Source organism: Spermophilus citellus (genome assembly GCF_964194105.1).
Source record: "Spermophilus citellus genome assembly, chromosome: 6".
In the NCBI taxonomy this organism is placed as follows: Eukaryota; Metazoa; Chordata; class Mammalia; order Rodentia; family Sciuridae; genus Spermophilus; species Spermophilus citellus.
In genome coordinates this window covers 94378940-94394861 of record NC_138187.1, presented here as the reverse complement: position 1 = coordinate 94394861, position 15922 = coordinate 94378940, and the positions used below count along the sequence as shown (strand labels likewise).

The following is a 15922-nucleotide window of genomic DNA, read 5'->3' as shown; positions in this document are numbered from 1 at the left end:
TTGAATTCGCTATCCTCCTGTCTCAGCCTCCCAAGCTGCTGGGATTACAGGCGTGTACCACCGTGCCCAGCTCAAAAGGGTATGTTTATAAAATTTCATTCATTCAGACATTTATTCAACCAATAGTTATTAGGCTCCACATTATTCAATAATTTAGATTTATGGGTTCTGGAAGGATTACATGTGATAACATTTAAGCTAAGAGTTTAAGATGAAGTCAAATTCAGCCAGATGCACACAAAGGGAATGCACATTCCAGGTGGAAGGGAAAGAATGAAGATGTTGAGACGCAAAAGGTCAATACCACACAGCCAAGAGACAGAGTCCACACAGCCAGCATTGGACTTGCTACCTTGTGTGGGCATCTTTCCGTTTCAGATGCAACATGTGATCCTTTATATGACACCTGGTCAGCCTCATTGCTCTATCTGCTCCTTGTGGGGAGTGGACAAGGTTACTATAGCATGAGACTGTGCCTACCAATATCCTGTGTCAGCTCTAGGAGGAGCTGTGGGGGTTTGACGCCCCCTATTGGAACTAAGCTTGCTGTCTCTTTTCTGTATGAGTGAAGTCTTCTACTTATCTTCATGTTTTCCTGGTGATTCCAATACTGAGATGTAGTGAGTGGAGATACTCAGGTTTCTACCACCAGGAGGTGAGAGGCCACAGATGCCACCTCTGTGACTTTAATTCTATGTTTTTGCACTTACATTGAGCTATCATTTACATAGAGTAAGATGCACAATTTTCACTTTAATAAATTCTAAATATTCATTCATCCGTTTAACCGACATCCATCCAAGACAGATAATCTTTCTGAAAAAATCTCAAAAGACTCCCTCTGTTCCCTTTCAGGCTCTACTTCCCTAAACATAACCTCTATTCGGCCTACAACATCTTCACTTGGCTTTGCCTGTTTTTTGAACTTTGTTTCACTGGAATCACACAATATGATTCTGGCATTTTGGTCTTAGATTGTTTCTGTAAGATTTATTCATATTGTGTATAGCAATTGTACAAAAGATTGCTATTCTGCATGGGCTTCTGGAGCTAGCAGGCTGCACATGCACTAATGGGCTCTATGTAAAAACAAATCCTCCTCATACTGCATCATATTTGTAAGGTAGTATGAGAACCTTGGATACTCTAGCTTCTCAAGTAAGAATGAATATGTCAATCATTTCCTGGCTTGGAACAGTATCCGTGGTTCTGCAAACTGAGGGCCAACATCTGCACACTGAGGACCAAAGGTCTAGATGCTATTAGCAAAATGCAAATCAAACAAGCCATAAGAACCATCCAGATATGTCCTTTGTTAGCTACAATTTATACTAATTTTTTATCGTAGCACATTTGCACTCTCACCAGTTTAAATGCAGCATTTACTTTACATCCTGTCACTACTTGGTAATGTCAGTCCTTTAAATTCTGGTTTTAATTTGTAGCTACCCAATGATTAATGATGTTAAGTTCATTTTTATGTTTAATGCCCAGTTGAATGTTTTAAAAACTTCTTTACACTTCAGATTCACAGCAAAATTGTGCTTAAGGTCCGGGGCATTGCCATATCCCTCCCACTTCTGCTCCTGCACAGCCAACCCCATTACCAACACCCTCCACTGTGGTACATTCTTACAGCTAATGAGCCTGCACTGACATATCACTACTGTCCAGAGCCCCAGTTCATATCAAAGTTCACTGTTGGTATTGGACATTCAATGGGTCTGGACAATTATGCAGTGACATGTATTCACCACTCATGCCCCACCTATTTATCTGTCTCTTCCCTCTCCCCTCTTGCCAACCACTCATTATTCCTGTTTTTCCTTTCCTTTTCCTTTTGTTTGGAATCATACAGTATACAGTCTTTTCCTTGACTTTTTTTCACTTGGCGCTGTGCATCTATTTTTGTAGCTTAATAGCTCATTTCTTTATAGCACTGAATGATTAATATTCCATTATCTGAATATGCCATTTATTCTTTCACCTTTATGAAAATAAAAAGAATTCTGAGCTAAGATTTAAATTTGGGAGTCTAAAACATGTCACTGATAAGATAAAAAATGTGTGACAATTGTAAAGCATAAAATTATTTGTCATGATTAAATGCACACAAATATATGATCAAATCCATTCTGTACAATGCATAAGTACATGGTTAGGGCTGCAAAAGCATCCAGTTTTGGGTCAAGGAAGAGATATAGCTGAAATGAAAAAAAAAATTAAAAAGGCAAAACCAAACCCACCTGTCAAGGGATTCAGCATACCTCAACCCACAAGGGAGACTCCACTATGGTAAGGTCCAACATATGGGACTGACCCACCTGAGGAAATGTTTTATTCCTCATAAAGCATCCTCAAGGGAATGGACGGAAGGACAAATGTCACCTGAAAACTACCATGGGCATGCTCTGTTGGCATAATTACAGCCATCTTCCTTTCCTCACCCCCACTTTATGAATGCTGTTCTTATTCTCAAGAAATAGAAACTCGCCTGAGATAAAAACTTACTGGTCTCTCCTTGAGAGAGAAAAGATATGACCATGTCTGTTCCCAAAGAACAGAAACTTGCTGCAAAGTCAGGTGATGCTTGCTATGCCAGTCACAAGGGCTAAGCCCGCCCCTAACGCGCAGCCATGATTCTAGACTATAAAACGTAATGCTCAAAGGGGAGATGTTGTTGCTCTCCCTGTCCTGCCGCTCTCCCTCTTTCTGCAGAGCAACTTTTCAGGGGCCTAACAATAAATCTGCTTTCGCCCCTGTCCTTGGAATGTGGCTGTGATCAGTCCTGCACCTGTTTTCTTTCATGCCCCAGTTGTCTGCTAACATGCCTGAGCTTCCAGAGAGGCACTGTAAGAAAATAACTTCCCTTCCTTCCTCCCTTATTCTCTGGACAATATGAGTATGGAAGACAATCTCATAAACCACCTCTGCTTTGTCCGAATGGGAGCTGGCAATGGTTTGTCTAGAATCAAATAATTGAATATTCTGGAGACTAAGAATTTTAGTTTACGAAAAAAATTTAAAATCTGTTAGCTTTCAAGTTTAGAACGAACATACCTAAATTCTTGCCTTTAGGGTCAGAAGTAGGTATATTCCAGGAGGATACTATTCTTCATAAAAAGGCAGTGGTTCAAAGGAGTTAAGTCATTTATGCTTATATGTGCTGCAGTGGCACACTAGTTATGTAACAGTAATATCTGACACTTGCTAGTACTTACAAAGCACCAGGTAGCAATTTAAGACTGCATTGTTCAATTTAGTAGCTACTCCTTATATACAGCTATAAAGTAATCACATGTGAGGAGTCTAAAACTTCCTAAAAAATAAAACTAAAGAAATATTTGAAATTTATGGCATTTATCATATTTAAGATACTACAGACAGGGGCTGGGGATGTGGCTCAAGCGGTAGCGCACTTGCCTGGCATGTGTGCGGCCTAGGTTTGATCTTCAGCACCACATACAAATAAAGATGTTGTGTCTGCCGAAAACTAATTATTAAAAAAATTCTCTCATTAAAAAAAAAAAAAGATACTATAGACGGGGCTGCAGTTGTAGCTCAGTGGTGGAATGCTTACCTAGCATGTGTAAGGCATTGGGTTCAATCCTTAGCACCACATAAAATAAATAAAGGCATTGTGTCCATCTATAACTAAAAATATTTTAAAAAAAAAAGATACTATAGATGGAGTTGGATGCAGTGGCGCAGGCCGGTAATCCCAGTGGCTCAGGAGACAAAGGCAGGAGGATGGCGAATTCAAAGCCAGCCTCAGCAACTTATTTAGGCCCTAAACAACTTAGCAAAACTGACTCAAATAAAAAATAAAAAGGCCAGGGGATTTTACTCAATGGTTAAGCAATGCCTGTGTTCAATCCCTGGTACCAAAAAAAAAAAAAAAAATAGAGGTCTAACCTATTATTTTATTAATATTTGACAAACTAGACAACCGTATTAAAATGTGGTAACTGTTTATTGTGTTTGCTTCTCAATAAAATACTTGTTACATAGTCTTAAGTTATAGGTTAATTGTTCAGGATTAACAAGAAATTGAATTATAAAACATTTAGCTTTGTTAAGAAATAATTTTTTATTATTATACAGCATTTAAAGATAAAACTATTTTTAAGATTTCAAATTTGAGAAATCTATGGCAAGTTTTAAAAAGTGCATGAATCAAGGTACATTTTTAAAATACACCCATTGCATGATCTGAATCTATGCAGATTTTTCAAGCTATTCTTCCCCTACTAAAGATATAGAACCGTGGTTCTTACCAAGGCGCAACTTTGCCCCCTAGTGGAGATTGGCAGTATCTGGTGTAATTCTGGTTGTCATGACATTTAGTGTGTAGAGCCCAGAGATGCTGCTTAATGCTACAACAAAGAACTATCAAGAACAAATGTCCATAGTGCCTATAGTTTTCTTAACCCTATAATGTATGACTCAATTCCAAACAGAGAGTAAAAAATTTGCACTGTAAAAACTTTGCAAAGTTGTAAATACTTTTTAAAAGAAAATTTATTAAAAAAAAATCATTACTAAGTATCAAAATGATACTTTCAGAAAGGCTGAATCACAAAATCAACTTAGAATGACAGAAATTAGGATATACAGTTGGCCCTCCACATTTGTGTTACATATCCAAGGATTCAATCAACTGTAGATTAAAAATATTTGGGAAAAAAAAAATCACATGGGCTGGGGATGTGGCTCAAGCGGTAGCGCGCTCGCCTGGCATGCATGCGGCCCGGGTTCGATCCTCAGCACCACATACCAACAAAGATGTTGTGTCCGCCGAGAACTGGAAAATAAATATTGAAAAAAAATTCTCTCTCTCTCTCTCTCTCTCCTCTCTCAAAAAAAAATCACATGTGTATTAAACGTTTCCTTGTCATTGGACAACTATTTATGTAGCATTTACATTATTAAATAATCCAGAGATGTTTTAAAGTGTAAAGGACGATGTGTGTAGATCATAGGCAAATTAAGGGTTTTGGTATGAAGGGAGTCCCAAAACAAAACCTGTGTGGATACCCAGAGGTGGCTGTGCACAAGTTTCCCTTAAACCTGCTCTGACAGTTTAATCTGTTAATAAGGAATATTTTAAAGGATCTAAGCAAACAGTTATCTTTGCTCATTTTTCTGGACTGTGATACAAATTCATTTATATATAAAGCACCAGGCCAACAGCAAGCAGAGTGTTCTGAAAATATTTTTAAAAATATAAAAAAAAATGAAGAACTTTACTATTTCTTCAATTTGTTATAACCATGTATTTGGACAGTTCACGTTTTATTTGCTCTCTCATTTTACAATTCTCTCATAAATGTTTGTTTTACAAATAACAGTGCATATAGATGGGGTGTGTAACAAAATTATATGCCAACTGAATTTTTTCCCCCCACACAAACTCTGGTTGTAATGTATCCAAATATCATAAAAGTTGTCCTAATGGGGAATCCAATTTTAAAACAACAATAAAACCATCCTAAGTTTACTAGGTAAGGAAATTTTTCAATAATCATTCATTTACACATTCACAGTCTATGAATTTTCTCATGGTCAACAAACTGATTCAAATGATTCAGGTTATCCCACCATTTAAAGAGAAATGTGTCCACAATAATTTGAAACCATGGAGTAACCTTAATTTCACCACTGGCTGCTTTTTTCATAAGTTCTTTTAGTTCTTCCTTGGACACATAAAAGTAGCTTTTAATTTCATTGGGATCTGGATTCAAAGTTACATTCTTCTTCATAAACAAAATATAATCAATTTCATGTTCACCCCAGATACCATCAGATTGTGCCTTGTAGTGAATTCGTGTTAGATAATTCATTTCTTCTGGAGGAACCTAGGATATAAAAAGAAATAGTAAAACCTCAACAAGAAGTAATCCAAAATTAACTCACCACATTTCATCAATATCTTGAACAGCAGTACAGTAAATTTTAGAAGCATCACAATTCATTCCAATGTTATGTGTAACACACCAATTGGGAGGCTAAGACAGGAAGAGCACACCAGCCTTAGATTTAACAAGGCCCTCAGCAACTGAGACCCTGTCTCAAAAAATTAAAAGGGCTGGGGATGGAGCTCAGTGGTAAAGCACCCCTGCGTTCAATCCCAGTACCGCCCCCCTGCCCTAAAAATGGCTGGGGCTCAGTGGTAGAGTACCAGCCTTGCACATGTGAGGCACTGGGTTCGATCCTCAGCACCACATAAAAATAAACAAATAAAGGTATTGTTAAAAAAAAAAAAAAAGAGGAAGTCCAATAGAGAAAAGGAAGAGGATGAGGGAGAGGGAAGGGGAGGGAATAGTACTAGACATTCTAATACAGAAAAATGTTATTTGCATCTATGAGTATGTCAAAATGAACCCCACTATTACGTATAACCACAATGCACTAAAAATAAAATTACTTTAAAAAACAGTAGTTAAACTAGAAATAACATTATGTTTTAGAATTACTTTTGGAGAAAAAATTTACCATTTTAACTAGATGAGATACTCATACTCTTTATTTACCTAGGTGTTGTTAAGTAGAATGGGGTATACATTAATTAAAATATATTCCACGCTTGTATAATTACATCAAAATGGATCCTACTGTCAAGTATAACTAAAAAGAACCAGTAAAAATAAACAAATACATAGGACAACAGCAGGGGTAAAAAGGGTTTTTCCATTGCTTTTGTTTTTGGAACTAGGGATTGAACCTGGGCACTATACCACTGAGCTACATCCCCAGTCCCTTTTTTGAAAAATTGAGATAGTCCTGCTAAATTGCCATGGTTGGCCTTGAACTTGTGATCCTCTTGCCTTTACATCCTGAATAGCTGGAATTATAGGTGTGTACCACCATGCCTGCCAACTGAATTATTTCAATTTGCACAACCAGATTTGTAGTTCAAGATTCTACAATTTCCACAAGAAAATCGCCACTATGGGGGGAGAGGTACTGGGATTGAACCCAGGGGTGCTTTACCACTGAGCTCCATCCCCAGCCCTTTTAACTTTTTGAGACAGGGTCTTGCTAAGTTGCTTAGGGCCTTGCTAAATCTCTAAGGCTGGTGTGCTCTTCCTGACTTTAGCCTCCCAAGTTGCTAGGATTACAGGCATGTGCCACCATACCGGGCTCCATCATTGTTTTTTTTTTTTTTTTTAATTAAATATTTATTTTTTAGTTGTAGTTGGACACAACACCTTTATTTCACTTATTATTATTTTTTTTATGAGGTGCTGAGGATCGAACCCAGGGTCTCACATGTGGAATAGAACTGCTGAGCCACAACCCCAGCCCCTCCATCATTGTTTTGACCAATTAGTCAATTTTATAGACCGATTAATAAATCAATTGATTTCAGTACTAAGTGAAATTCTGAGAAGTGATGTTAAGAAATCAAAATTTAAATAATGTTCTTTATTCAAGGTGCCTTCTGAGGATAATTATAATTCAAGTTACACAGCACAGCCCTCACACTTGAATTTAAAAATTGTGTTGGGCTGGAAGAGTAGTTCAGTGGTAGAGCACTTGCCTAGTATGTGCAAGGTCCCAGGTCCAGTCCCCAGTGATGCCAAAAGAATTTTTTTGTTGTTGTTGTTGCAGGTGGACACGATATCTCCGTTTTATTCCTTCATTTTTGTATGTGGTGCTGAGGATCGAACCCAGTGCCTGATGCATGTAAGGCAAGTGCTCAGCCACTGAGCTACAACCCCAGCCCCCCAAAGAATTTTTAACATATATTTTTAAAAAATGTCTTACTATACACTTATTTTTCAGCTTATATAACTGCTCAATAAAGTTGGTTACCTCTTCCAAAGGAATTCCTAATTCAGCTTTCAAACGCCTCTGTGCTGCTCGCCTTACACCAATGGCACCATTTTCTTCCAGCTCCCTTGGATTACTTAATGGATGACTACAACAAGTGTTGGTAAAACAACCTGGAAAATTGTAATACAGGTATAAATTAACTTTTCTTCAAGGTAGGTCTGAAAGATCAAGACAAAGTTTTATGAATTAACAGGTAAATAAGTTAAAAGATCTTTTAGGGTTTTAAAATCAGTTATAATGGGCTATCAGCAATTGTTTTGTAAAATGGACATCTGTAGGTAAGATTTTTATTAATGCCTCCTTAACTGAAAAGACCAAAATGTGTAGAAGACTCAAAGTTTTAGAAAACATATATACAGGGCTGGGTATATACCTCATTTGGTAGAGTGCCTGCACAAGGCCCTGGGTTCAATCCCCAGCACCACAAAAACAAAACAAAACATTATATACATACATACACACACACACACACACACACACACACCCCTATCCCTTGAGTACATATTCTTTATTGCTGTTTAATTAGGCTGCACACATTCTGTAAGTTTATTTTATGTAGAATATTAAATTATGTCATTCCCAGGATTTTCCTTTTTGACATAGCTCCAGGAAGTTTGGTGATAAAGAATAAAATATAGAGTTCCCAAAAAAATACCTTGTACATTAAGTGTACTAACCTGGAAAGGTAATTTTAGCATCTGATCTCTGCTGTATCAGAAGCTTATTTTCACTGTTAAATAAGAACACACTAAAAGCACGATGTAATAATCCTGAAAGCAAAAGAAATACCGTTAGTCAAAAAATACCAATTATTTGCCCAATTATCTCCTTGCAATTCAGAATACTACTAGCAACTTGCTACCATTTTTGCTTTTTTTCCCATAATCTTCTACCTTTGAATAATCTTTGTGCTATGATGGAGAAGAGTTCTGGCATACCAGCAAGGAAGTTAGCTGCCAAGTGAAAGAAACAGTGATCTTGGCAGCTTTGCTACAGGCCAAATGTTTTTTCAGAGAGATTCAGCTTAGGCCATTAGTCTTCTGTTATTGGGGGAGTTGTGAAGACACATGCACCTCTTTACAATACCTGCCTCTCTCCATTCATTAGAAAGAAAGGTTTAAAGGCTCCACAGGTATAAATTAGTCTATTCCCAGTTTTACACGAAACCAGTATAGGCATAGTAAAAGACATGAAGTGGAAATAGCTATTAACCAAGGAAGGCAGAAAGGCAGATTTTCATTACATCACATAACTGGAATCAAACATAAGATACAGGATTAAGAATTGCAACTCCGGGCTGGGGATGTGGCTCAAGCGGTAGCGTGCTTGCCTACCATGCATGCGGCCCGAGTGTCTGCTGAAAACTAAAAAATAAATAATAAATAATTCTCTTAAAAAAAAAAAAAAAAAAAAAAGAATTGCAACTCCTAGGGCTAGGAATATATCTCAGTGGTGCAGCACTCCCCTGGTCCTTCCTCTCCACCACAAAAGAAAGAATGAATCTCCTTTACCAGAGTACTTTTCTCAGCTAACCTGAAATGCCTAGATTAAATCACTTTATAACTAAGAATATTTTAAAATAATACCTTTGTCAATGTTTTCATTCAAGTGGCAATTCTTCTTGGTGTCAGCCCCAATTTTATTATCATTTTCATCAATAAGAATACACATCTCTGCAAGGAGTTGGACTTGTTTCTCATCTAGATGATTGCTCTTTATTTCAGGCATTGTAACAAATTGTCTGATCTGTCCTAAAACACTAATATTAAGAGAAAGAAAGTCCATTATATCATATTTTTCTGAATGTCACAGAACCCTAGTGAAGGAGCAGTTCTAGATCTGAGCCCAATAATGAATTCAGCCATTTCACAGATTATCAATTATGACTCCAATCTGCAGCCTCGACACTCTTCATACCCACTGGACTCCTGCAGGAATGCTGCTGGCCCACTGGTCAGCCCTATTTTGACCATCATTTTTCCTACCGACAATCACAGCTGATCACTTACCACAATCACTCTCTTAACTGCCAATTCAACATCCTACTCCAATTCTTCTTCTTCCTTTTTTTTTTTGTGCTGGGGATTGAACCCAGGGCCTTGTGCATGAGAAACAAGCACTCTACCAACTAAGCTATATCCCAGCCTTCTACTCCAATTCTTGACTTGAGATTCTGAAGCACTTCATAGACAGTCTTTCTTCCTTTGTATGTCCCTCTTCCTAAGGAGTCTTGTTCATCTATGATGCAGCCCCAACCTATTTTTTTTTTTTTACAATGACTTCTGGATTCCCTGTTTCCAGAGTCAAATATTTTTGCCATTCCCTGCCTCTACAAAGCTGCCCAAGAATGCTGCATACCAATGTTTGCTGAATTCACTTTTCAATGCTAAACATTCCAAAACTTTTTACCAATGTCCCAGTGAGATTTAATTCAGTCTTTTTCAATCTGAGCTCCTAATTAGTAAAATAATTTGTGTGACTGTTTCAATAATTCTTCCACAGCTAATTTCATTCTAAATAGGCGAAATTTACTAATATTCATTGCAGTGCTTGGCACTTTTTTTCTATAATGGGCCAGACATTATCAACTCTGTTTTTGTAGACTAAGCAATGCAAGAACTATTTAATGCCCCAAACACACATAACGTGTACACTAAGAGTGGTTGTGTTCCAATCAATCCATTTATGGACATTGATATCTGAATTGCACTTAAATTTCGTGTTCCAAAATATTTTCTTTTGATTCTTCTTCATTTAAAAATGAGAACATTTGAGCTCATGGGACATAACAAAAACTGGCAGCAGGCCAGATTTTGCCCTTAGGCAATCCAGACTCATTTAGGGTATTGTAAATCACCCGCATATGATTTAAACTTAAAACTGTTAAAATGAGACCAGGATGCTCCCACTGAACAACTCTTCTCTCCTTAAACCAGTTATTAAAGCGCCTTCTACACTTTCCTGCAAAGTCTAAAATGCCTAAAGCTAGAAGAACTTGTTCCATAATTTCTGATACACACACTCTCTTTCCTTTAAAACAGGCACACGGACACCAAAGCACAAAACCTGCAAGCCCGCCCTCCAACTGGAGGAGCAAGGCTGGACTGACCTCCTCCTGCCAGGGCAGACAAGAGAAGGCGCCCACGCTGCAGTAAACCAGGGGTTCAGGCCGGTTCCGTAGATGAAGCCGGACTTCCTGTACCAGCCCCGGCATTTCTCTAACCATCTCCCCCGCAGCACAGGGAGCCCAGGCGGAGTCCGCAGCAGCGGCGCGGGGTCCACCAGACCCTGCCCAGTACCTCCGGGTCCACGCGCCCACCGCCGCCCCCGTCGACGTCTACTCCCACGGCGGGCAGTGCTGCCTGCCTCAGAACCCACCCGCCTGCAGAGGGGCACCCGGAGCCCAAGGAGAGTGGGCGCCGCTGCTGCCGCGGTGACCCAAGTTCCCCGTCTCGCAGAGTCCCCACGCCCCGTCCTGTGCTCCCAGTCCACCCCCCAACCTCCCACCCATCCCCGCGTACCTCAGGCCAGAGATGCGAGCCGGCCCAGGAGCGCGCCCCTTTTGAGCCCGGAGAGCAGCGCTCGCCGCTCCCTGGCTCCGCCCCCGAGCCGCGTGCCCAACCACTTGCACCAGCGCCCTCCCACACCACATGCTCTGGCCAATCGCAGCTCGCGCCCGCCTGACGTCACGCCCGCGCTAGGCTGTCGAGCGGTGGTGCCACTTCTCCTGACCGCGGTTCCCGGAGAGGCGCCGGAGCCTTCGGGGAGCGTGGGGACCTCTTCTCGGAGAGCCTGAGGTTATACGGACCCCGGAGGGAGGCTGAGGTGGTCACTGGACCCTGCGACGCCGCTGAGGAGAAGCCCCGCAAGCGGGCAGGCGCCTGGCTGCCACTCGCCCGCCGACTGCCTGCCCATCGTGCCCCAGATCAAGCCAGTCGGCGGGAGGCGGGGAAAGGGCGTGGCCGGGGCGCTGCTGGGGTACTTGCTGACGTCAGGTGCCTCGGAGCTGGCCACCGAGTCCTGCCCGCGCCCGCTCCTACCGGAGGGCGGCACGGGACTTCCCCGCCCGGCTAGGTTGATGAAAGTCAGGGGAAACCCAGGAGTCACCATTCAGGGTCCGTTGAGAAGACTCACCTCCTGCCCCACAAGTGACCAGTTTGGAATCGTTGAAGAATTTTTCTCCACTGTTTTACATGATATTTCCTAGATACTCTGCAACTCGAGAACAATTGTTTAGCAAAGCTGAGGGACGGAGAGGCAGGTTGGGGAACGTTCTACACTGGGTAGGATTAATTTGGCACCCTGTTAAGCCCTAAGGTGGCAATCATTTTCTCATGCGAATAAATTTAGGATTACATGTGAAATTGTAAATTTTAAAACAATCATGAAATGTACACGAAGTTGAAATAAAACTTATTTACTGTTCTGAGAAATTAAAAATATTGAATTTGTCACCTAATCACGTGTGTTTCACCAGTTCTCAAATTTTTTTGTCTCTGGACACTTTTACACTTAAAATTATCGAGAACCCCCCAAAGCTTTTCCTTACTATTGTTTGTACATGTTTATATTAAAATTAAAATTGGTACATTAAAATATTCACTTAGGAGTAATAACATTATTGCAATTTAACAAGTGACATTTTATCATAAAAAGCATTTTTATGCAATTTTTTTTCCAAACAAAAAAATTCAGAGACTTATTGTACATTTTTTTGCAAATCTTAATTTCTGGTCTCTTAGAAGACAGCTGTATATGTTGTATTGAAAGACCCCAGCCCCATAACCTAAGGCCTGATTATGAAAAGTAGAAAGTATGTAGTAAACAGGTGAGCTCACCACATGACCTGTTAGAAAGGGCACCCTGACCACATCACAGGACATGCTTGAGCAAACTGGGATCATAAGCGGGAACAGGGAGGAAACACAATGTAAACCTGTGAGATTAATGAGTTTTTCGGGAAACTATAGTGAAAAATAAGTTTATCATAGTGAAAAACAAGTTTATCATAGTGAAAAACAAGTTTACCCTTTAAGTGACGTGTATGCTGGATTCAAAAATACCTGTTATTGTGCTAGGTGGAAAACAACTCCTTTTTCCCTATAAAAGATCTGTACCCCAAAGCCCGGTGTGCCAGTTCACCAAAGCTTCGGCTGAGGTTTTGCTGTGCACCCGCAGGCGCCTGTGTATTAATAAACTTGCCTCTTGCTTTTGCAGCCAGTGTGACGCTAGTTCTTTTGGACGGGGGATTTGAGGGTCCGGGGGTCTTTCATTTGGGGGCTCGTCCGGGATCAGCTTTCCCCCCTCCAGATCCCTGTCCGGAGGAACTCTTGGCATCACTGGGAGGTAAGCTGGCCAGCTCGAGCTATTGTGTTGTGTTGTGTTGTGTTGTGTTGTGTCTGTGTTTGCGCAGCGACTGTACGATTACGCGTAATCGCTCTGTATTCTGAGGCAGCTTGAGAAGGAGTTGACGAACTCGGACTTCTCCCCTGCCTGCCGCCCTGGGAGACGTCCCAGGGGTCTGTAGGGTCCATTTTTTTCTTTCTTTTTTTTCCTTTTCTGGGACCCCAGTGTTTCCAAGGGAAACACTGTTTCCGTAAGTAAGTAAAGGGGGGGAATGCCGGCTCCCCCTTGAACTGTCAGGTTTCGGTTTCGGTTCGGTTTCTGCCGGCAACGCGCAGCTCTCTCTCTCTCTCTCTCTCTCTCTCTCTCTCTCTGTTCAGTCTTTTTAACTGTTGTGTCTGTCTTAACCCTTTACTTCCTCCTTCTGACTGAAACTCTGTTCAGTCTTCTTAACTGTGTTTGTCTTATCCCTTTATTTCCTCCCTCTGACTGAAACTAATATGGGGCAATCTATAACAACTCCCTTGAGCCTCACCCTTGACCATCGGTGGAAAAGCAATGTTTTCTTTCCCTCCCGTAATCGGCTTGAATGCAAATAGAAATGCCTGCTAGGGATCTAAGAACTTTGAGACCTCGCTTTAACTTTTCTCAAAACCCTGTCCTCATTATTAAATTGGCATTAATTGGCTTTGGGGATAGGAGCCAAACTTTCAGTCATAAATTCTGTCCCAGACCGGTTCTGCCAAAGCCGCTTCCAACTTTTCTGTCTGGGCCTGAAGAGCAATTGGCATGAGTACACAGTGTCCTGAATCCCGGTCTGCCTCGGATGCGTGGAGGTGGAGGAAAGAGTTTGGAACAACTGCGGAATTCCCGTCTGGGCTACTCTCAGACGTATTCCTAAGGTCCTTTCTCTTGAGCCCCCTCCCGACAGCCCCCAGGGGTATCTAGGGTGATCGGTAGATGAATGGCACTGAGGGAAAGCTGGAGATTTTTCTCTTATCCGGTCTGGTTTAAATGTTATTATAGATTGTTTCTTGGGGATGATCTTGGCTAAATGTGATTTCATTGTAACATCTGGTATCTAAATGAGTTTGAAACATTATATAATCTTGCAGTTAAAAATTGAGGTTTAATTGTTTAGTTTGTGATTTCAGATAATTCATGTATCTTAAACTTTTACCATATTTTCAACTTCCAAACCTGAAAATTGTGACTTATGGTTAGAATGCCTTAGACATGAAGTTTCTGCTCAAGATTCCAGTTTTCCCAGTTCCTTCCAGACCTCAGCCAGGACTTAAATTGATATGCAAATAAAAGAAGCCTGGAACACTCAGTAAGAGACAGATCTGAAGCCCAAGGAAAAAAAAAGGTAAAAATGTCCTTTTTTATGGGAACTCAACTGACTGGTCAATTTTCTCTAGGACTTTTGCCTTTTCTTAGATTCTATGTTTTTTTTTTGAGCTCATGATTTTTATTCTACAGACAAGCTAATGTTTTTCTGATAAGTTCTATTTTTGATCAACTGGAGTTCTTTTGCCTTTTGTGTTATGTGTTACACTTGTGTTGCGTGTTGTATGTCCGTATGTCTGTATGTATGTCCATATATCCTGCAGTGATATGACAATTAACAGATGAGGAGCGCTCATGAAAATTTAAAAATGGATCCAAATATCTTTGATTCACGTGATTCAAATGGTTCAATTTAAATTGGGTAAACAGATAAAAGTAAAGATGTCTTTAAAATTAAGCTTATAAGTTTTTCTAGGTGTTCAAAAAGGCCTTAATAAAATGTTAAATCTGCTTAAATTCAAAAATTTACAAGTATTGTTTCAAAATGTGAACAGAAGGAGATTAACAGGTAAAAAGAGAAACTAAAAGGTTCTAGATTTCTGTATAAAAGTCTATATGATTAAGTAATTAAAAAAGTTTAAGTAAATGATATAAAAAGGTCTGTGTAAGTTTTTGAGCAAGTAATCTTAAAGATATTAAGCAGCTGGTTAAACAAGTGCTGTCGTTTTAAAGAATTGTGCTATGTTATTTCTTTAAAAGCTAAACTTGATTAATATAAAAACATCAATGTAATTGGTGCCATTAATGTGTTCATATCTTCCAGGTATACAAGTCTGTAAGGTAGAAGCTTTAAAAAGAACATTATATCAAGCTGGTATTCTAAAAGTGTATGGTAATTTTAGGCTTAAAAGAAAAACATGTTGGAAATTCATTTATATCATTTGTGTTCTATAACTGTACTTATTATCAATAAGTTATGTAAAGTTCCATGTTACTCTTTACACTGAGATACAATTTAAATGTATTTTTAAGTTAATGAGAGCCTAATCTATGTAAAGGTTTTATTACAAAACACAAAAGTACTTTGCTACTTTTCTACAAAAGGTTAAAAGCTTTCAGCCTTTCTTTAATTCATGTTTTAGATGTGATATTATGTTGTGTTAGCTAATATTCATGTGAACTTGAGCAACAATTCATATAAACTTTATAAAATGATGTTTAAAAAAAAAAAGCAGCAAAGATCAGCTTCAGAACTATAATATTTAAGATTTATGAAGAGCCCCACCTTACTTGAGATAAGGCTCCATGTCCCATCTCATGTGAAAGTGACTATAAAAAAAATAGGCCAGATTTCAGTACATTTAAAATTGTGTCCAAAAGTTGGTTTTTGTCACGATTTCCAGGATCTCAAACAGGGGATGTACTCCACCAAGATTCAAGGTAGTTATTA

At 39.6% G+C, this 15922-nt stretch overlaps 1 protein-coding gene across 1 annotated transcript; it reads right to left on the bottom strand.

Annotated features, from left to right (window-relative positions):
* Positions 1 to 5276: 5276 nt before the first annotated feature.
* Positions 5277 to 12562, bottom strand: IDI1 (isopentenyl-diphosphate delta isomerase 1). Its single transcript, XM_081299324.1, has 5 exons — positions 11361 to 12562; positions 9426 to 9598; positions 8517 to 8609; positions 7819 to 7949; positions 5277 to 5858 (listed from the first exon to the last, which is right to left on the bottom strand). Exons 1-5 carry the CDS (start codon positions 11489 to 11491, stop codon positions 5541 to 5543), a joined length of 846 nt encoding a protein of 281 aa, XP_081155450.1. The 5' UTR covers positions 11492 to 12562; the 3' UTR covers positions 5277 to 5540.
* Positions 12563 to 15922: the final 3360 nt, after the last annotated feature.